This window comes from Hakea prostrata, chromosome 2 (assembly GCF_041222555.1).
Source record: "Hakea prostrata isolate BN-2017 chromosome 2, UWA_Hpros_2, whole genome shotgun sequence".
Classification (NCBI taxonomy): Eukaryota; Viridiplantae; Streptophyta; class Magnoliopsida; order Proteales; family Proteaceae; genus Hakea; species Hakea prostrata.
Genome location: NC_142601.1, coordinates 50,768,666 through 50,792,307, shown reverse-complemented (window position 1 = coordinate 50,792,307; position 23,642 = coordinate 50,768,666). Strand labels below are relative to the sequence as shown.

Sequence of the window (23,642 nt, the reverse complement as noted above, 5' to 3'; positions counted from 1 at the left end):
ATAAGTAAAAGGATATTTTGGGGTTTTTGAAAAATATAGAGATGCCACATCATCAGTAAACTAACGGAACTTAACAATAGGGGGGCATTAGTAATTGTAGACAAAGTTAAAGGTTGGATTAATAATTTTGAAAAATACAGGGGATACATTAGTAATAAAATCAAAGTACAGGGGGGCAATAGTAATTATCCCTTTAAAAAATTATAGGTGATAACGTGATAATTAAGCTATAGTTTGAGGGGAGATAAGTAATTATTTCTTGTCACTTAAAATATATATATACTTACATTTGGGGAAAGCTGGGGAAAGAGCTTAATCATGTGTGAAGAAAATTTAAGTTAAACATAATCCTCTTTTGTTTATAATGAGAGTTGTTTTTTTATCTTGAAAATGACAAAATACGTTAAAGTTGTTTTGCAAAAAGCTTTCTCAAGCATGAAAATTGAATTGGTTTGTTTGTTGAGAATGATAAAATGACATGAATTGTCAAACACATTTTGATCATTTTTCCGTGTTCTCAAAATGATAGAATGCAAAAAACAGTTCTCTAATCCATTATCAAGTGCACCCTTAAGAGTTTTTTTTTCTTTTTTCCCATAAATATTGGAGTTAGCATCACAATTGATATGTTTTGACAAGTGATTAAGGACATAGTGGACTCTTATCATATATTTCAAATTTGAAGCAATATTTTTCTAGAACAATTCCTTTTTATTTAATATATAATTTCTGAATAGGATAAAGGGCCAATATTATAGAAATATTAAGGACATGTTTGACAACCCATCAAGTATTTCTATTTCAAAAAATATCAAAAACAATTTTGACTATTTTCAGAAGTGAAACCACTTTTTAAGGGCCTGTTTGGTTACTTGAATCCAGAGATTTCAAATCTCTAAATTCATGAATCTGAGAATTATAACTGTTTGGTTGTAAAATCACATTTTTACACTAAAAACACAAATATGTAGATTTATGGGTAAGGGGTGAAATCCATAGATTTCAAAAAAGTTATACATTTGCACATTCACAAAAATCACGTTGATCAAATAGTTTTTTTTAGGATGTGTTGGTGTCATTTGCCACGACCAAACATTTAATTTTATAAATTATGACTCCAAGATTTGAAATCTCTAGATATTTGAAATCCTCGGACTCATGTCAAAGCCCTTGAGCATTTGATCAAACTTACTTCTTGAAGTCAAACCATTATTAGCACAATTTTAGCAAAGCTTAGTAGAATGAAATCATGAATGCTCCTCTCCAAGGAACGAATTATCGGACGCCGATCGTCTTGATCGGGCGCCGATAGTTCGCTCGAAATTCTCTCACATTTCGACCTCTCAGTTCTGATTTAGTGTCGATGGTGTTTCGACTCCCAAGTTAGCTTTTCAACATGCTAATCCAATGGAGTTTTGCAAGCGAAAAGTGAGGGCTTAGAGTCTTTGATTGATTTTTCTAAAGACTTCACACTTTTCTAGGGGTACATGGGCGGTGGATCTTCCCTTTGCTTTTACGTGTCTTCACTCTTCACTCCATTTTTGTCAAGTCCAGCTTTCAATCATGGCCATCGGATCATCGCTCCTCTTTGGACGTCTTTGATCATCTTACTTTTATCTCTCAATCGAACTCATTTCCTCCAATTTACAAATATTGGTTTCAAAGAGAAGAAAGAAGTTTACAAAGAGAATCGGATATATTAGGGTTACAACATTTTGGATGAATCCCGACGGGATCCTGTTCATTCCACAACCAAACATTTAATTTTATAAATTATGACTCCATAGATTTGAAATCTATTGATTTGAAATCTCTAGATATTTGAAATCCTCAGACTCATGTAACCAAACAGACCCTTAAGCATTTGATAAAACTTACTTCTTGAAGTAAAACCATTATTAGCACAGTTTTAGCAAAGTTCTTTATGTTTAGAATGTTAAATTTCATGAATGCTCCTCTCTACAAATCTTTCACTTAAACCTAACCTTCCCAACTTTTTTTTTTTTTTGAAAAACAAATATGCAAAAAAATTGTTTCATGAAGTAGAACTTTTCATAATTTTTTTTTTAATTTATGTTTCAAAAATCACTGGAAACAAGATTGTTTTATCAAACGACTTTCGGACAATTTTTGTGTTTCTCGAAAAGAAAAAAACACCAATAATTACTTTTTGGTAGGTTATCAAACTGGTCCTAACTTTGCCAAAAGAATATATATATATATTTTTTTAATGTATGTTTTTGAATGGATATGTCATGCACTTTTCATTTTTGAAAATTTTACGTGTGGGTCTTTTTAATCAAGCCTAAAATCTTGTTGGGTCACTTTAATGCAAACCTTATGTTGGCGTCTAGGGTTGTCTAAAACCGTTTAAGATTGTTATTTTGATTCAAATTTAAAACCTGAATGACCACAAATGCTGGTGGTTTTGGTGGTGAGCTAGTGGTGGGGCAGTATTGAGTGATTTCTAGCAGGGTAGATGGGTAAAGTGATTCTCCCTTCATCTACTTATATGGTATTCTAAAATAGAGTATGGGGGTATTTTTGAAATTTTACTTTTATTAACTGCTGGGAGCATTTTGGTCATTTAACTTTTAAAATAGATTAAAAGTAACCATCTCTGACAATCTTAGACACCCTTTAACCTAGATGCAAGGTTTCCCATTAAAACGAAACAACAAGATTTTGGGCTTGATAAAAAGGATTGACAAGTAAATTTTGAGTTTATTTTACTATTTAAATTAAAGGTGATAAAAAAAAAAAGTCATAAATTTATTTTTAAGTGGAAATGAGCTATAAGGGGTGTAAACGGACCGAATTTGGATCGGATAGTGATAATACCATATTCGCATCCTATTATATTCAAACGGATTCAGTCTGGATTAGGATAATAATCGGATAGTTATTTTCTTAAGTAGATTCTTCTAAATTGGCATAAATACAAATTGAATACAAATTTTCAACTCTTGTTTACATCTTTACCATTTTATTTGTGAGGGTTAGATTTGAAATATAAGAATTTAGCAACTTTGATAGCTATTTTAGTAGAAAATCTAAAAAATAGTTACATATTAGTATACTAGTAAAAATGCACGTGCAAATGCACGTGTTTTGTGATTTTCTAATATAACATTAAGCATAATTTTTTTTCCAAATATTTTGTTGTATTTTGGAGAACATACTTATTAATCTACTTATTTCTATAAAAAGTTTGGCATATTGAGATCTTAGACAATAGTTGTAGTTTTAAGAAAAGCAAGTTAGTGTCAACAACCACAGTTTTACATCAATCAGGACCAAATATCAATTTATTATTATTTTCATTATGATATATATGATTTGGTAAGAATGATTCTAAGGGAATGTTGGAATATGAACATCAACTGAAATTAACATGTAGCGGATTCAATGATTCGGGACACAATTGGTTTATATGTCATCAAATTTGATAAGAAAGTTCAGCAGAATAATGGCTATAGAATCCTAAAAACAAGTTTCGTGTTATGATATATTATTGAAGGGCACTCCTCCATACCCAACTTGAATGATATTACCTGACTTCTGAGAAAAACTGTCGACATTTATTTTGAACCAACTACTGATAAGAAGATCTCATTTTATATGAGATAGACTGCGGATCCTATTCGGTGTTGTACTGCTCAAATTAAAATTTTCATATTCTACTGCTTGTATTCAAGATAGATATACAATTTGGTGAGCAGTCAAAACATTTTTTCCATGAGATTTTTAATTGAAACTTTTCCAAATTAACCACATTGCATTGGAGATTATAGCAATTATAAAATTCCTCTGATCTTGGTTGGAGCTTGAGTAACTCAATAAATCTTGAATGCGTTATTGAGTTGGTCTATGGTCTACCAACAAACCAGGTAATAGACAAAAGAAACCAAATCTTTTCTCAAAGGGCATTTAAAAAAGATGTGACCTGGGGTGGTTATTGAAGGTTTGCAAAGAGCACACATATCTCAAACGTTACAACAATTTCTAGCCAAAAGATTTAAAGATTGTAAATTCTGTAGTATAATTTTTCAAAGAAGCTAGATCCGAGAGTAGAATTTTATATTCAAGCTATCCAATCTATAGGCTGAAGCCACTGAAAAGTTTTATGAAAAAAGTGAGATGACAAATAACTTGATCTTCTTGATTAGAAAAATATATTTGAATATTTCAAATTGTTGTGATATAGTCAGGTGGCCACCACTTCATAAGCATATCTCTTTTTCATTTTTCATTGTTATATATGTTCAATGAACTTTGCTACAATGTTGGGTACTGATGAAAAACTTTGAGCTGATATAGGGATTTGAGGAAGGTTGGGAGTCCACCAATTTAGCCAAGGTGGATATTTTCGCCATTGCCCGGGCAACAACATAAGTATATCACTTTTAATGAAGTGACGAGCCATCAGAATAAATTCCCAGGCCCAAGATGCTATTGACTTGGATGTAACTTTGTAACTGAGCAAAAAGATTAACTCTTTTAGATATTTTTGACGCGTCAACCTACATAAAGATTGAGAATGAGTGTAATTTGAGTATAACTCCCGAGCTTTCTTAGATAGTAAGGCTAAATTCATCCTGCACAAGTTTTTGAGATTAAGGCCTCCATTTCTTTTTAATGAAAGTACAAATCATATTACAATTAACAGCATGAACAAGGGATTTGTCATTGGACAACCCGAAAATGTTTCTTTCAAAAGAAACATAAAATAGAGACCACTCATTTTTTTCTCAATAAATGCATGATTAGTTTTTAAAATAATAATTAAAAAAAAAAAAAAAAAACTAATCATGCAAAAAGAATGTGTCACTTTTATGCTTATGTCTAAGCCACTAAATTGGGTCATGAAATATTCCCAAAAGTAAAAAATTCGATCAAGAAATGAATCGTGCATTAAAATTAGTTTACAACTTTAAATATTCTTATTTAATAATAAAAGATTAAACAATTGAAATGGATATATTTTAGGGTAGTTGTTGCTATGAATTAATGAAATCATAAAATGATGGAGAAGAAGCAGGGGTGACACAAAACTTATATTACTTCAAAGAGTGAAGATTAGTTACGTTTTAAAGAGTGATAGAATTCAAAAAAATGGAAGAATTGAAAAGACCGATAAGATAATTTAGAATTTAAAATGTATCTAATTAGTTTGAATCTTGTTTTTCTAAAAAAAAACAATGAGATATCCAATAACATATCACATCCAATAACATATTAAGTAATTAATGATTTCTTAAAAAAATGTGAAGTGTAGAAATTGAGAATTAAAATTAATTCAATAATTTTAATTTACATTTCTAGACATCATTTATTAATGAATAGAGTATTTGTGTAAAACAAAATGTAGCCGTGTCCCGTGTCCCTTGAGTTCATACTTGTATGATAATAGATTGATATATATATATATATATATATATATATATATATATATATATATATATATATATATATATATATATATATATATATATATATATAATTATATATATGTAATTAATTAGTTTTCAAATATTTGTGTAATTAATTTCTAATAGATCTCATAATACTCTGCCTATAGAGTTCGAACATTCGATAAAACTTGTCAAAAACTAAATTGGATCAGCTCTTAACCGAATAAACCAATTACAATAAATATTAATATATGACATTAATTTTAAGGTTGTTGGATGGATTATGAGGCAAATAATATTTTGAACTGTATAATGTGAAATAATGAATTAAATGCATGTTTAAAATTGTGATGTTTATTATAAATGATAATCACGTGAGACGTTTTAAGAGTATATCATTTCTTTTTTATTGTTTCTTAGTAATTTTGAACTACTTTGTTCATACATTATGCATCGTATCTATTAGAAAAATTTTAGGGACACTTCAAGATAATTGGCAAAAAGCATAATACCCCAAAACTATGCCAAATTAGCAATGACTTTTTCTTTTTTTTCATTAGAAACATTGATTAGTTAAAATAAATGACAAATATACCTTAGTTGTATTGTTCTAGTTCTTATAATATTAAATGAAGAATTAAAGATAAATCAACAAGATGAAATTAATGATTCAATCTTTTTGGGGGCAACATTATAAAGTAGCAATAGATTAATAATAATGTATGAATTATCAAATTATCTAAGGATGATTTAACGAAATTCGCTAAGGGGAGTGTACTATTGTGAAAATTTAAGAGACATCTTTGGTTGTTTTTGTCAAATTGATATCTTTTTAGGGTGTCCATCATTTTTGCGAAATATTTTGAGGTGTCTCTTGAATTTATTAATTTTTTTTTTTAAAATAGATTATGCATGATTAAAGATAATAAATAATCATACAAGAATCACATTAATAATCAAAATGTTTGCGGTTATTGTATTTATAATTCAACACAATGATTTTTCATTTATCTTTTTCGAATAATATGATTGACATACCGAAAGAAATTGAAATACAGAAAACTCAGGTAAATTTTTATTTCTAATGTCATAACAATATGAATTAAATTATACTATTTATTTTTAATTAGTTGAACCATTTTCCAAATTCTTCAATTTCAAAATGTAATGTATTTCAATATATATATATATTAGGTGCTTTTAGCCTATTCTTTTTATGATGAGTTATAACTTTGAAGTTTAACTAAAATATAAAAAATAACTATAATTTGAAGTATTATTATATAAATTAGATAAATAAAGTTAAAATTTTGCAATTGTGGAGTAAAGTTATATTGAAATTGTTGTTGTTGTGGTATAAAGTTAATTTGATAAGAGTACTTTATATATATATATATAAGAAAAAAATGAAAGAAAAATATTGAAGTAGAAATTTGAAAAAAAATAGATAAGAAGACCATCATACTAAATTATAATTTATCTATGAATTTCAGAATAATTAATTGATATCTATAAAATTATACGTTATATTCTTAATGGTATCATTTAACCTAAATAACAATAAAGTTGTTATTTCATTCATGTCATTTTAATGCTTAGATGTTCTTTTGCATATGATTTTATGTTTGTTTGTTTTTTATCTTACCTTTTAAAAAATTACCCAATTGTAGGATAATTTATTATTTTATTAATATATATATTACAAAATATCAATATTCGTATCTCAACTCATATTCTATTAATATTTAAAAAGATACAAAGAATAAATAAAATGAAATGAAGTTGTTTGGTAAATTGTAAGAAAGGAGATGAATAGATTCGGATAAAAAAAAAAAAGTAAAGAAATCGAGAGATTTAAATTTAGAAAAATATTTTAAATTATTATTATTAATTATTTTTTGGATAGAAATAATTTAATAAAATTAGGATTTTTTTAAGGCAACTAATCTATCAAGAATATTATGATAATTTTTAATTGAAAAAAAATGAAACTCAAATAGGAGAATGAGATAATTCCATAAGACATTATTTCTTAAAAATAAAAAATAATAGAATCTCAAATAAGGAATTTTGGTTTATATAAATTAAAAATTATATTAAAAAATAGATTTTTAGTAAAAAGGGGGAGAGAGTTTTATTTTTTAATCACCTTTTAAGAATTTACTAAATTGTATCATATTTCATTATTTATTAAGAAAAGAACATATTTGAAAGAATCTCAAGATTCCTATCTCAATTTATATTCAAATAATATAATATGATTTTTTTGATAAAATATTAGAGTGATTGATAAAAAATGATGGTGGAATTTAATCAAAAGTTTTTTTATTAGGGATTAAATCGTGTTGGATTAAAAATAACAATATTTATGAGTTATTTTGAATAATATCTAATTTGAATAAAATTTTCTTTATTGAGGATTGATATAAGAGAACAAAATCAATTGAAGAAAAATCTTTTTCTTAATTTTAATTTAATTTAATTTATAAATTAAAATAAATGAAAAATTACAAAATGTTCCAACAATTTGTAAGGAAAAATAAATTAAAAAATAATAATAATGAACAAAAGATGACATTTGAATAAAAATGAGGGATACAATAGTCAAAGAAAAGATTTGCGACAAAAGAGGAGTATATACTTTTATATAATAGTATGATTACAAGTAAAAAATTTATAAAATAAGTAATTTAATCGGATAATTTTATCGAACGGACAATAATCGATAAAAAGGGGGTATACCATATTCGCATCTTATTAGTAATCTTACGGATCTTCAAGATTTCGGTATCCATTACACCCCTAAATGTCCGATGCTAATGCACATCCCCCCCGCCCCCCCCCGCCTCCAAATCGCTCAAACGCTGATAGTTGTTAGGCTTAGCACTTTTGTTTTTTTGGAACAAAGGTTCATCCGGGGCCACTTGCGCGCACTACGACTACATCCTTAGGGGAACTTTTATATAATTAATATAGGCTGGGCTTCGAACTCTGATCTCCAATGTGGAAGCGTTGGTCTTTTGCCAAGTTGTTGGGCTTAGCACTTTCTGCCTAGCACTTTCAGCCCGAAACCATTAAACTGAAATCAAAACTGTCCAGATGGAACCGTTGACACCCCTATAGTCATTTAATTCAATCACATAAGTGATGATGTAGCCTAAAAACCTAACGTCCTAACCTATAACCGAGTTGGTTCTATAGTTGAAACCAAAATGTTCATTAGCGTTCTAATTACATTTTAAAAGGTGATTCTAACTCGGACCTAAATTCAGTTATACAACACTGTTCTTATTTGATTTGCTTCCTTCTTCAACCTTGAAATTTGTTCGAATTGCCGTCTTGTATTTTATAGCTTACAGATGTAATTGCGTATTTGCAGAGTTTGAAAGTTTACTTAATTCTCTATTAAGAAAAATCTATTTAATTCGATTTGAATATAAAGATAGTTAACATAAATAATCCAAACTAAAGGTTGCCCATTGTATATTTTTAAATAATATGATTACCTATTATGAGTGTTATCCTACACCAGTTTAGTATATGATAGGTCTTATATTTTGGCCCGAATGACTTGTTTGATGAGATTTGTGAAGGGGGGGGGTGGAGGGTAGAGCTCTTGCGGTACGGTATGACCCTACCCGATGGATCGACTTGTTTATCCGAGTAGAGTCTATATATATGTATCTTATATTTGTCTACCACATATTATTGAAAGATTTGAAATTTTTTGAATAGGGTTTTGGTGAGAGTTCTTGTAACACTGTTTTAACAATTAGTTGCGAGATCTCCTTCTGTTTTTCTTCTATATAGTGAAAAAAACTCTTCTTCTTCACCGGTGGATATAGCATATCGCGTCGGCGTGTGAACCACGTTAGATCTTGTGTGTTTTCATTTTTGTTTCTTTTTCGATTCGTTATTTCGTGGTGTTTGTTTTAATAATACGTTAAAGAGCTTGATTCAACCTTCTAATAGCTTTGAAACCTTTAGTATATTGACCCAATACTTAATATACAGTATCAAAACTAGCTCCTTGCCAAGGTTTTGATTTCAAAGATCTTACTGTGAGAATGTGAATTATGTAAAGCGAAAGCTGTCAAAAATGATGAAGACAAAAGATAACTAGTGCATCTACCAAAACACAAATGTATAGATTTGAACCAATTGAACTTAAATCATGAGTTAACACTTTGTTTCAACCAACAAAACTAATTTTTGATGAACACTACACAAAATTTACACTAAAAATTTTAAGCATTGCTCAACAACCTTAATATAATGACAGTTTAGTAACAACATAGATTTGGACCAATTAATCTAGTAATTGCAGCCTTATGCATTGGTTAAACCACTTAATATACATGAAAATCCCTCATCGGAACTTAATTTTGTTGTCTTAAAGGATCATAATAAGTTGGGCTTAAGTATGGTTGCAACCAGATTAGGTTGGTCAGAATTCTTAAATCCTTGACCTTGAACACCCCAGCCTTGACCATTAAGATTCGGTAAGACATGTTTGAACTAGACAAATACTCAACCCTAATCCTGAACATTATATTAACCAACAAAATAGCAAAGCAATGCATAATTCTATATCCCAGCAAAGTATGCTTATGATGTAGAGCTCCTAATTGATCACAGGATAGCTGAGACTCCTCTAAGCTTAATGTGAAGCTTCGCTCCACTGACAGTGTCTCGCTTCCTTAACCTTTACAGGTAGATCATCGGCTCTTTAGTCAATTCGTTTTTGCTAAGGGTGTAAACGGACCGGATTCGGATCGGATAGTGGTATATCCATATCCGCATCCTATTATATTCGAACGGATTTGGATAATATCCTATCAGTTTTCGGACGGATTCTGTCGGATTCGGATGATAATCGGATAATTATTTTCTTAAGTAGATTATTCAAAACGGACATGAATATAGATTAAATACAAGTTTTTGACTACCTGTTTTCATCTTTACCTTTTTATTTGTGAGGGCTAGGTTTGAAATTTAAGAATTCAACAACTTTGATAATTATTTTAGTAGAAAATCTAGAAAAATAGTCACATATCATAGGTAAAATTCATAAAGACAAGAATAATAAATCTAAGTAAGTAACTTAATCGGATAATTTTATCGAACGGATAATATTTGGTAAGAAAGGGGTATACCATATCAGCATCCTATTAATAATCGAACGGATTTGGATACCTCTAAACGGATGCGGATGCGGATGTGAATTCGGAAGCGGGTTTCGTTTATCCATTTACACCCCTAGTTTTTGCCCTTATATCAGTTAATTAGGCTACTGTAGTTCATATTTTGCGTTACCTTCAAGGTATTCTATACAGTGTTAAGCATATTAGGTTGGACCACGTCAAATACTCAAGCTAGACCCAACCCTAGTCCAAACCCTATTTATACTCAAGGGTTCAAGCCATTAGGAGTTAGGACCAAACTTGTACTCCTAGTTAAAGTCATGATAAGTAATGCTATGATTGGTATCATCTCATAAAGTGATATTGACTAGTGGATCACTATTTTAGGAATTTAGATCCTTTTTACCCAGGTCGGCTGTTCCCTTGTCCCCCCCATCTTCACAGTTGGGCTGACATAAGCCTGACCGGTGTACCATCGACGGCTTGAGTGAAGAGGATCTGAACTCCTATTCTAGTCTCTCTTGAGGATTAGTTGAGGTATGTGTGAACTAGTTCGGACCCTTTGATTTCCATATTAGTAAAAAAGATATTGAATCTTGCCAAAAAAAAAAAAAAAAATATTGAATCTTGCCGTCATTAATTCACTTGATGACACATAATGTAAAAGGTTATTGTATCTTTCGTAGGTTCATGATAATTTTTTGGGGTAAAGATTCATGATCAAATCAAGGAAATAAAGAGCGAAATTTTGATCTTAAAAACTCAGCTTCAGAGCTGATGAATAAATTCTCTGATTGATAATAATTAAAGTCGAGAGAGAGAGAGAGAGAGAAAGAAAGGGGTGGAGTTGGGGAGGAGAAGAGAGAGATGAGAAGAAGAGTGACGGTTTCTACATGAAGAAGATGTAGGAGTTATAAAAGCAGTAAATTCGGGAGAGAGGTGGGGAGGGTTGGGAGGAAGAGTGACAGTTTCTGCATGCATGAAGTCATGAAGATGATCTGAGTAATAAAAGCAGTAAATTTGGGCAAAAACGAGCGATGACCAGGACCAGAAATTTTAAGATTAAAATAATCGAGTGGTCAAAGAATGGAAAAGGATGTAATTGGAAATCCAGTGGGCAGAAACAGAAAAGAAAAGAAACAGAAAAATAAAATAAAAGAAAAGAAACAGAAGCAAAAAATTTGTGAACAGAAGTCAGAAACACGCGGCGAAGCGAACATATCGGCTGGTTCTACTTGTATCTGAAGTCTGAACAGTGAAAATCTCTCAAACCCATTTGAGAAGTGAAGCTGTAATTGTAATCCTCCACCTCCACGAGCTAAATCCCCGCGTTGCCTCAACCTCATCAAAAGACTTGAATCAAAACAAGGACTCTTTTGTCGTGACGTTTTCTTCCTTTTTGGACTCTTTTCATATTGTTGCTTTCGTGTAGCGCGTCCTTCTTCTTCTTCCTCGTCAGTTTTTCAGTACTCAATTTCCCCTCTGCGTCAAGCCATTCTAGTGGGTTTTCTTTTTTCTTTCTCTGTTTCAGATGGGAAATCGTTGAGACGAGCATTTTGAACAAATGGTGAAGTGAAGTTAGAGGAGAGCACAATTTCAAACCGGTAAACCTGGGAAACGGTCACTCTCTTTCTGGAAATCTGCATGAGGTGCAGAAATTGTGGTGTTTTAACACTTACCCAGGAGCCGGAAGTGGTGAAGGAGCTTTGCCTTTCGAGCGTTTAATTCAATTTCAGTTTCAGTTTTTCAGCTTCCACCTTTCCCAATTTCCAAAAACTCGTTTCACTTGACTTGGTCTTCGCCATCCATAGGAAGAGAATTCAAGGAACCTGTGGAAATCTCCCTTGATCGTCTTTCTATTTGTCATCATTTGTCTCCCCTTCTTGATTCTGGGTCTTCCCCTCTTCCCTCATTGTTCTGTTTTTCTTACTACCTCTGATTTTTCTTTTCTTCCTGTGTTGTGCTGCTCTGGTTATCGTCAGGATCGTCTTTGCTGGAAAAATTAGATTCTTTAAAGTTTCTTTTTTTATAGCTCTCTGTTCATGTGTAGTATATGGTTTTGATTTTGAATTCTGGGTTTTAGATTTCTCAAGTGGGGGGATTTGAGAAGATGAAGACGCGTTGTCATTTACCAAAAATAGATTCGGTGTAGGAAGGATAAAATTACGTATCAAAAGTTCACTGGGCGAGCTTTACTGGAGATTTTTCCGTGGATTATGAGCATCCCACCCTAATCACCATTGTCTCTTTAACAACCCTTCTAGTCCCTTCGGTTTCGAACTCAACCCACTTTCTTCTTTTCCATTAACAAAGAAAGAAAGGGGGTAGTTTTTCTGACTGTTGCAGAGGAACCACCATGGTGTCCTCTTGTTCCAGATCGCATCGTGCATCTAGTCCTGCTAAGCATTCGAACCTGGAGTGCTTCCTTAACTGTATAACCCCCACTGTGCCTACCCAATTGCTGCCGAAGGTGATTTTCTTTCTTCTTCTTTTTTCAGTCGATTTTCAATTATTTTGATTATCAAAGTTTTTCATTTTTTTAAAAAAAAAAAATATTTTTCGTTGCTTTTCTTTAAGTGAAATGTATGTTTACTTCTATTTTCGGCTGATTATACTCCAAGTTTTCAGTTTTCCTGCTGATCGTCCTTTCGTATTTGATGGTTTAGTGTGAAATCTGTTCCGTTTGTGTTGTCTGTGGTTTCTTTGGAGAATATAGTTCGCTCTGTCTCTGCTTATTTTTCGATTTCAAGAATGAAAATATGTCATCATGTTCATTTTTTTTTCTTCTTATGTTGCCAAATCCACCTACCTCTTTGAATTTCTTAGCCTCTACTTGGATCTTTGTGATGTTTCAACGCGGACCCTTTAAAAGATATTCCTTTTGGAGAAGCTATATTCAACGTTCAGCACACAATGAATGATTAAAATATCAAGCCTGAGCAATTTTCATCTTTCTTAACCGAGTGAATGAAAGGGGGCAAGTATAAACATTCTCTTTAGTACGATGTTTTGTTTTTTCTGCTGCAAAATCCATTCTTCCTGTTGGTATTGTGTGTATGTGTATTTGTTCTTGTTGAGATGGTTTTGTTTTGTTATTTTTAAAACATATCGTGCTTCTCTCCTTCAGTCTCCTCCCACAGCTGATCAATTTGTATTTGAAAATAAGTTTAGATGCATATTAGAAATAGAATCTTGAGCCTGAGCAACCAATATCTTGCATAACAATATTTTATAGCTTACTTGAAAATCGTACAATTGCAGATAGTCTTTTTATTACTTCTGGTCCTAACCTTCTGTTTCATGGCCATGTGTTCATTTTATTTTCCATTTGTGCATCTCATAGTCCTGCACCCGAGATATAAACAACCTCTGGCAGCCAATTGGTAAGGATGAAATTGAATACTTCACCTTGGGAGATCTTTGGGCCCAATATGACGAATGGAGTGCGTATGGAGCTGGTTCCCCTGTGCTGCTTAACAGCAGCAGTGAGACAGTCGTGCAGTATTATGTTCCATACCTCTCTGCAATCCAGATATATGTCAGCAAACCGTATGTAACTTCCACGACGATTGAGAAATCAGTCATAATGCCCTCACTCAACTTGATTACTGAAAGAAAATTTACTGCGTGTGCATGTGTTTATGTTCCAGGAATCCAAAAGAGGAGACTGATGCAGCTGGATCCGAGAGTGATTCTTGGAGTGAAGACAGTGAGAGCGATAAGCTATCAAGATCACTGAGCAACAACTCAAGCAAAGGTTGGGATGCTGGATCAGAAGATTCAAACTTTGACCAGGAGGGTTCATTGCAAACTAAGGACCGGCTCGGCAGCCTTTATCTCCAATATTTTGAAAGTTGTGCTCCATATGGAAGGGTTCCCCTTTTGGAAAAGGTAGTGATCTTAGTGCTCATTCATGTTTTGTACTCTTAAAATATTGTTCTTGAATTTTCTTTCTTTTATAAAGGCCTTGGTTGTTGAAAAAAATTCAAGAACAAATGCCTTCTTGTAAGGGTTGTGGCTATTGGCTAACTAACTATATATATTTTCTTTATCTAAATTCAGGTCACTGAATTAGCTCGAGAGTATCCAGGCATCCTTTCATTGAAGAATGTGGATCTCTCTCCCGCTAGTTGGATGGCAGTCGCCTGGTACGGCAATTATCCGTTTTTATGTTGTTGACTTGTAAAATTACTAAAATTTGTGAAAAATTCCAACTAGTGAAAAATTTCAAGCTATGATGATCTTTTATCTTTGGGGTAGAATCAATGTATGAAGATTATTGCAATTTATCCCTACATATCCAAGGTGCATGGGTGCAGTAGATGGATAGTGAACTAATGCTTACTTAAAATGGATGAAAATTCCAAAGCTGTTGAAAACTATTCCAAATTTATTTCAGACCCAAGTTGCTTGTCGTTACTGTTTTGTGAAATATCTGCTCTTGTGAAAGCTTTTGGATGAATGATGCCACCATCATTTTCATCATGTATTTGGTATAATGATTTTAATGATTTTAAGGTTCACCCACGGGATATAGAACCTGCCTGCGAATTGTTTTTGGGAAGTCAGTTGGCATCTTGATTCAACCAGAGAATGTGATGATTCATAAATGATAAGTGCTCACATATCTCATACATAAGCCCCAATGACTGAATTCAGGGCCAATACTAGTGTTATCTATGGCTTGTGTATAATCCACTTCCTGTCATGGAACCATGTGTACCAGGTATTCTGTGGATTAGAAGGGAAAATGTTAAGATGGTTTTTTATTTTAATAGCTGGGAGGGCATTCTGCAACTTCATTTTGAGAATCAAGAACACAATTGATGCACTTGTAGTATACTTGTCAAAGCTCTGCCTAGGTGAGAAGGCGTTTGGGTTTTTTTTGGTATGTAGGCGTTCCTGCATTTTTTTTTTTGTTGTTATATAAAACTAAATGCGCCTTTTATAATATTTCAGTTTGGATTTTGTGGTACTAGAGAAAGAAACAACTTGAGAAGAAGATCTTGTGGGATGAAAGAAATTAGTCAGAAACCCCCTCTAGTGTTTGTGTGCTTCGTCAGTTGTTATACCTAAAATACTTGGCCTTAGTATAATGGTGAAAATAATAAACAAAGGTGTAATTCCTTAGAGCAAAGTACCATCAAACCAAGGGTGATGGAAGACGATATGGGGACTGTCTAGGGACAGAAAATCAAACTGGCAGCCCCCTGCCGTCATGGTGCCTGTATTTATGTTGAATCAGATTACCAAGAAAGGACTCCTAATCCTCCTAGGTGCCACAAATTAGGAGCATAGTTATTAGTTACAGTAGAAGAACAAACTAGAACCAGGACTAGACTAACCTAGGGTTACTAGAACTAAATTACAAAATATAGGGGCATCACAAAAGAAGTAGGCATCTTAATTATAATAGAAATATTCTAATCGGGGTTCCTGCCAATCCTACATGCTTGATGGACTTTTAACACTCCCTCTCAAGCTGGAGGGACAAATCACCCAGGCCTAGCTTGGAACAACTTCTACGAAAGCCAGGTCAGAAAGTGGATTTACATATTACCAAATTGGTTAATAGTCAAAACAAATGGAGTAGGCTCAACTTCTTCATTACAGCATCCTGGAAGTATAGTACAGCTGGTGGATGATATTTATGCAATTGTGCCCACATGTCCTTTTCCAGCCAACAGGCTACCTTGGGGTGTCATTTTGAGTCCTAGTCTCCCCTTGCTCCACTACCCTTTTGATTCGTTCGTTTTGACAAAAACAACTATAAGCTTACCATATATAGTGAAGTGATACCTCATATTCATACAAAAGATAATTCCTTCAGTAATTGCTACTTGTTAGTAAATCACTCTTGTACACCCAATGGGACTTCAGGGTGGATTAGTTGTGTCCTACCAGATAGTTTATGTCACTTTGGGTTTGAGAGTGGAAGCAAATCTTTATTAAAAAGGGTGTATCCAGGGCATAAGGCTCCCATTGCCATGGTGTATGCAGCCTTACCCTTTCTTTGGCTAAGAAGCCATCTCCAAAGTCGAACCCATGATCACTTGGTCACAATTCAGCAGCATTTTCCGTATCAAGGCCCGCCCTCTGGGAACGAAACTTTATTCCTGTTCTAAATTTGTTCATACACGCATTGCTTGTCTAGGCACCAGCATATTTCGAGAACTTGCTAAAGCTCAATATCTTACCCAATTTTGAAAAGTGAGACAAGATTGAATGGGAAACAAAAAACTACCTCAACTGCAAGATATCTCAGTCAATGAGAGATCTCAATGGTCTGACCAGCTTTTGAGTGAAGAACGCAATTGATGCACCTATAGGATTTTTGTCAATGCATTGCATAGGTGATAAGGCTTTTGATTTTTCGGTACGTAGGCATTTCTGCATTTTCTTTTTATTGTTGTATAAAACTAAATGCCTTCTCTAATATTTCGATTGGGTTTCTGTGGTACTAGAGAAAGGGACAAATTGATAAGAAGATCTCGTAGCACGAAATAACTAAGTCCAAATCCCCCTCTACTATTTGCTTGCTTTGTCAGTTGTCATTCCTAAAATACTTGGCTATAATATAATGGTGAAAAGGGGATTGTCCAGGGATAAAAAAATCAAACTAGCAGCCCTCCCCTTCATAGTACCTGTATTTATGTTGAATCAGATCACAAATAAAGGACTCCTAATCCTCCTAGGAATCACAAACTGGAAACATAGTCACAATAGGAGGAACAACCTAGAACTAGAACTAGATTAACCTTGGATTACTAGGACTTAATTACAAATATAGGAGAAGGCATAAAAGTAGGCATCTCAATTATAGTGGGTATACTCTAATCGACATTCCTTACAATCCTATGTGGTTGATAGACCTATAACACTTCCTCTCAAGCTGGAGGGACAAATCACCCAAACCTAGCTTGGAACAACTTCTATGAAAACCAGGTTCAGACAGTGGACTGACATATTGCGAAGTCGGTTGATAGTCGAAACAAATGGTGTAGATCTTCATTACAACATCCTGAAAATGTAGTACAGCTGGGGCATGATATTTGTCCAATTGTGTCGGTTGATAGTCGAAACAAATGGTGTAGATCTTCATTACAACATCCTGAAAATGTAGTACAGCTGGTGCATGATATTTGTCCAATTGTGCCCACATGTCCATTTCCAACCAATAGTATCAAGAATGCCTTGGATGTCATTTTGAATCGTTGCCTCCCTGCTCCACTACCATTGGTATGCATTTATTTTGACAAAAACAATTATAAGCTTACCATATATAGTCAAGTGAATGCTGCATATTCCTACAAAAGAGAATTCCTTCAACATTTGCCACTTACTAGTAAGAGTAAGTACCAGCATCAGTCTTGTACACCAAAGGGAACATCCAGTTGTGTCCTACCACATGGTTTTTGTGACTTTGTGTTTGAGAAGTGAGACCAAATCTTTTTTGAACAAGGTGTATCTTGGTCATGAATTTCACATCACCATGGTGTATGCAGCCTTACCCCTGCTTTGGCAAAAAAACCATCTCCGTAGTTGCACCTATGATCACTTGGTCACAATTGAGCAACATTTACTATTGTATCAGGGCCTGCCCTTTGGGAACAAAACTTCATTCATGTTCAATAGTTGTTCATACAAACGTAAGTTGCCTAGGCGCCACCATAATTTGAGAACTCGCTAGATTGCGATAACTTGCCTAATTTTGAAGGCGAGACAAGATTTATAAGGTGAAACAAAGAACAACCTCAACTCGTGAAATATCTCAGTCGATGGGAGATCTAGGTGGTCCGACTAGATTTTGAACCAACTCGACACATAAAGGACCCATAACTGAAACGAGATATCTTGCCCCAAATGAATTGAGTTTCTGCTGTTTGCTACTTGGTGCATACACAAAGTTCCTTGTTTCAAATTGAGAGTGGTGTACTCACCACTCACAGGTTATACTAATTTATTTTTAATTCTAACTTCTATTGTTTACATGACATGTATGCTTTGATTATTTTGTATTTATAAAATAGTGTATTTCAGACTTTTGGTTCATTGGAGATGTTACAACCTATGATCTATAATTAGTGGACTTATTTTTTCATAAATCTGATAGTACCATTATGTTTAAGATGCCTAAAATAGGCTGTGTTACCAAGTTCCAGCCACATTGCCCATCAAAACACCCCCTCCCGACATGAACAATCAAATTGGCCAAAAAAGAACGAAAAAAAAAAAGAAATTGTACCAACTTCCGTATCACCCAACTCAGTTTTCTTGGGTAGTGAGTTGATTCTTGAGATTGAGTTTTTGAAACATGGGCAGCACCTAGGCTGCCATATTGCACTTAGGAAGACCCTCAAATGCCTTGAATTTTCTGCTGTTTTGACGACTTATATTAAGCAGACATTTATTTTACTAACCTTGTAATTCACTAAAATGAGGGAAGGTCTATGTTCTGTGGAACACAGTGCCTTTTAACCTTTGACCAAGCATCCTCTCAAAAAGTTGAAACTTATTTCTTATCTTGGAAAATAATAGGATACAGCCTATGACAGTTTTAGTCAACCTCCTGCTCATCTCCCCCCCCCCAACAAAAAAAAGGGGGGGGGGGGAATTTCTTCCTGCCTCAGCTCCCATTTATCTTGTTCATTTATTTCTTCAGTAAATTATAATATTTGCTGATCGGGTTTTTCTCCTTCTATCTTTATTTTGAACAATCTTTTTCCTTTCTTTTTTTGGCTGATGAACTTTACTGTTTCTCAGGTATCCTATTTATCACATTCCAACAAGGAGAAGCGTGAGGGGATTGTCTGCTTGTTTCCTTACTTATCATACTCTCTCCTCATCTTTCCAAGGTATGTCTTCAGTTTTATTTGAGCTCACATCCAAGGACAAAACAGGAAGAGGGTTTCCACTTTCCTTTCCTGGATTCATAGCGTTGTTGGAAATTTGTGTGAATGATGGCTGATAATGATTGAGTTGGTTACTACTGTATAATTAGATGGTCATAGAAGGAAAATCAGAAAGTTATATGGGCTTATATCTGCTTTATGTTTTTTACATCTACGTCTGCTTTATATTTTTAACTCAGAGATGCTAAGTCATCTATTTGTTTCTTCAATTCTCGAGATTTTTGGTTGTAGCCTTTTGGTCTGGCAGCTTTATTTGTGTTTGCGTTAGTTAAATTCCTATGAGATATGGTCTTGTCACTCTTTCTTTTTAGGTTTTGTACTCTCAATATGTGATAGGCGAGCACATAAGATCATTTGGTAGTAATATTTTCTGCTTTCATTTTAATTCTTGAACAAATCAAATTGTGCTTGCTGGGTCTCATCCTTCTTTCTTACAGATTAATGGTGCCACCATATAACTTTCCCCAATCAGTACTTTTATTTATTATTCTACAGACTTAGAATTAGTATTCAAAATAATTGTTATTTTTACTGGACATTTAATAAAATTCTGGGTTTCAATAATCTAATCTTTGATCTAACAGCATCTGATAGCTGTCCACCTTCCAAATTTCCATGTTAAATTCCACTCCTGAATGCAATCCTTGGTCTAATGGCATGTGGTAGCTCTTCACCGTCTCATACTTATGTTGAATTTAAATACGTTCTTACAGTAAGATCACCTCAACATTTTATTTTTCTCTGTACTTTTTCTTAGAATGTAGAAATTTGCAATCTTTGAACACTAATGCATACTGCCAGATAAAGCTCTTGCTTACTGTCATTTAACTTTCTCCAATTCTTTTGACATAAATGCTTCCATTTTCTTTGAGTATCATCCATGTCTACCAATTATAGATGCTAGCTGGCTTACTTGTTAAAGATTTGGTGTAGATAATAATGTTGTATATCTACAATGTTGTATATCTACAATGTTGTATATCTATGTCACAGTCTTATCCAGAATAGCCAGTTGAGTTTGAGAACATATTTTTGGTTTTCTACTGCAGAAAAAATAGTATTCTCTTTTTATTCCTGGAAGTGAGGGCATCTCAAGTATATGCGACTATATCCTGTGTTCATAGTGCATAGTTACTTTTCTGACATAAAGTTTGGTTAACTGGTAGTATGTATTGTCAAGTTGCACAGAGAACCCTTGGGATTGATTGGAACCCAAAATATTGGCCATGAAATATGTTAGAACCGTTTCTGACGTACTTTCGCCATTCAAACCTTTTTTCTCCCCTATTTTGGTTGCTTATGCACCTTGAACAACAAAGAAAAGAGGGGCAGGGGTTGGGGTTTCTTTTCCAGACTTTCTGGATCTGCCTTTCTGCATGAATGAGTTCCGTGGTCTTCCTATGTTTGGGTCACCTACATCTATGAGCTGGCTAATGTTGGTCAGCTAAATTCCAGTCCTTGGAAGATAAATCAGTAGGCTTTCTAGTCTTTCATCCTGCCCTTTCTAAGCAGACAGTCTAGGCGGGGACATGATTTTTTTTTTGACTTTTTTGGATTGAGATCATAGCCCGGGCTGATGGTGCTTCTTGTCTTTGAGCTAGGTTTTGTCCGTTCTTTCTAAATTCTAAGAAAATGTCAGATTTATAAGTCTTGTGGTGTTTCAAGTTTATCATGGTAGATTCCATTCCAAAAGTAACACAAGTGCATATGAAGCCAATGATATTCTACTACCCGATGTGGATCATAACTACAGCTTTAAGAATTGGGAATTTGTTTTGTAAATCTCCTGATTTGGATCATAATTGCTGTGACAAATCCTGACTCCTGTTAATGTACTGTCCAAAACCCCGTAACTGCCGAATTTTCAGATTAAAGGGCATAATCTGTGAATTTTTGTAACTGATTCCAAGGCAATCAGGATTAGAAAATCTTTGGATTGATTGGATATCCTTCTTGTGTTTTGCATCCTAGATCCTAACATATTTTGGTCTTACGGTGCTATGCTATATGCAGACACCATTTTGGAGGATGCCAAAGGGAAAGCAACCTGTTCACCGGAAGATGGACGGAAACCAAAAGGAAACCGCACTGGTGGGATATCACTGCCACCCTTTGGGATGGCCACTTACAAGATGCATGGGGATATCTGGATCAATCCTAAAACAGCAGATCAGGAAAGAATCATTTCTCTCTTAAATGCTTCAAATTCCTGGCTGAAGCAGCTCAGAGTCCAACACCATGACTATGATTACTTTATCACTCACTCTTACTGTTAGATGAGTCTCCATCATATACCTTTTGTGTTGGTTCTTTTTATCTTTGCGACCGCCACCGTTGACTTTCTCCTGCTGCAGCTTGGATGACACCAATTTATATTAGTTTTACTGTGTTGCTAAGTTGGTCATATGGCTGACCTGGGAAGACAGAAAGGTATTCGTGGATTTCGAAAGCTTGCCAGAGGAGTTTTTGTGGACTGAGTTGTTTTTCTAGATGGCCTCTCTAGATAGTAGACAAATTTTGTGGTCTATGTTTATGCTCGCTCTCTTCAGGTGTAGATGTATAAGCCTTTTGTCAATGTTGTTTACATGTATATACCAGTGAGACCTGTTGTCTGTGAAGTTGTTTCTTGAATTTAATCTGGTGGTTTCTCTGGATGCTAAAATGTTGCAGTTAAGACTTAAAGAGGGGAGTTTTTTTGCCAGGTAGTTTTTGTAGACCGTGTTGTTTTTTAGATGGTCTCTGTGGAAAGTTGACAAATTTTGTTATATATGTTTATGCTCTCTCGCTTCAGGTGTAGAGGAAACAGTCTTTGTCCATTTTTTTTACATGTAAATATCAATGAGCTCTGTTGTCTGGGAAGTTGTTTCTTGAATTCAAACCATCGTGATGATTGACTGGTATTTTCTCTGGATGCTAAATTGTTGGCAGTAAGAAGGAACATTTGTTTGCAGGTTGGTTTGTTCTCTCAAAATGAGGAATTCTATCTGTTTTAGTGCTTGTGAGGTTATCAATGATTGAGAATGAAAAATGGGATTCCATTATTCGTATTTGCTTTTGGTTTAATGACAGTCTCCTATGTTGAGGTAGTAAGATCAAGGAGTTCTTGGGTTCGAACTTACGTCGCCCTATGCTTCTCCTTTCTTTTCCATCCTATGGGTCTGTGTCCCCGATCCTTGTGGCTGAACAGGCAAACATGTTTGTTTTCTAGTGTCCTGCAAAATATAGTCTATCTTGATTCGAATAATGAGAAGCTTGGCATGTTGCTTGCACTGGGAAAGTCGTTTGTGTCGTCTCCATCAAGCAATTGACTGAGAGCTATGGCCTAGCTGTCTGTTCTTTAGTTTTTCCTGAGGGACTGGAAACACAGATGGTTCTAGATCATATAATGCGTGGATTACCTTCATGACCATGGGTCTTAGGTCTTTTAGGTGGGCACCTGCTCAGCTGTGGTGTCGGCAAACTGAGAGTCTCTATCCTATCAATTGTATATTTAGGAGGAAAATCTACCTTTTAACACTGACAAGATTAGAATATATATATTGATAGTTAAAGCAACTTAGACACTAGGGATATTCCCTTCTTTCTATATGGAAGTAGAAATCCATCACAATCATGGATGACTAGCAGATGAAGGCTCTTCCACTGTAGGGGGCCCTTCACGATAAACTTGGGCCTTCGTGAGTAAATGAGAAATATTGTGGGACCAAATTGGATAAACAACCTCAACCGGCGTCTAAAAACAAAAAGGGAGATAACCTTAACGTGGGGTCCTGCAAATTTTGTTGGGTAACCTAAGTTTAAATAATTGATTGGATCTATGAAGATAATTAGGGCAATAGTAATTGACAATGCCACTTGCATTACGTTGCTAGGTATTATTGGTTGATCCTTATATATATGAAGAAGCAAAGAAGAGTCCCAAATCTTTAAATTGCTTCAAAAGAAATAGTGAGATATAAATAATACTCAAGTTCTCAAAATAGAAAATGAATAAAGGATTGTATTTCATTCACATTCTTAAAGGCCAGCTTGCGCACACCTCGATTACATTCTCGGGGGGAGCTTTGTCATTCGCAAGGGTTGATCACATGACTTCTCCACTAAGAAGTATGGACCTTATCACTCTACCAACCCTGTTTTTATCTAAATGTGTGGTAGAGGGATGTGAGGGG

At 34.0% G+C, this 23,642-nt stretch overlaps 1 protein-coding gene across 1 annotated transcript; it reads left to right on the top strand.

Moving 5' to 3' along the window:
* Window positions 1–11,754: 11,754 nt before the first annotated feature.
* LOC149024733 (uncharacterized) lies at window positions 11,755–22,960 on the top strand. The gene is made up of 6 exons (XM_089144938.1): window positions 11,755–13,028; window positions 13,902–14,107; window positions 14,209–14,449; window positions 14,621–14,706; window positions 19,322–19,413; window positions 21,484–22,960. The coding sequence occupies exons 1-6, from the start codon at window positions 12,915–12,917 to the stop codon at window positions 21,744–21,746; spliced, it is 1,002 nt and encodes a 333-aa protein (XP_089001064.1). The 5' UTR covers window positions 11,755–12,914; the 3' UTR covers window positions 21,747–22,960.
* The last annotated feature ends 682 nt before the right edge of the window (window positions 22,961–23,642 follow it).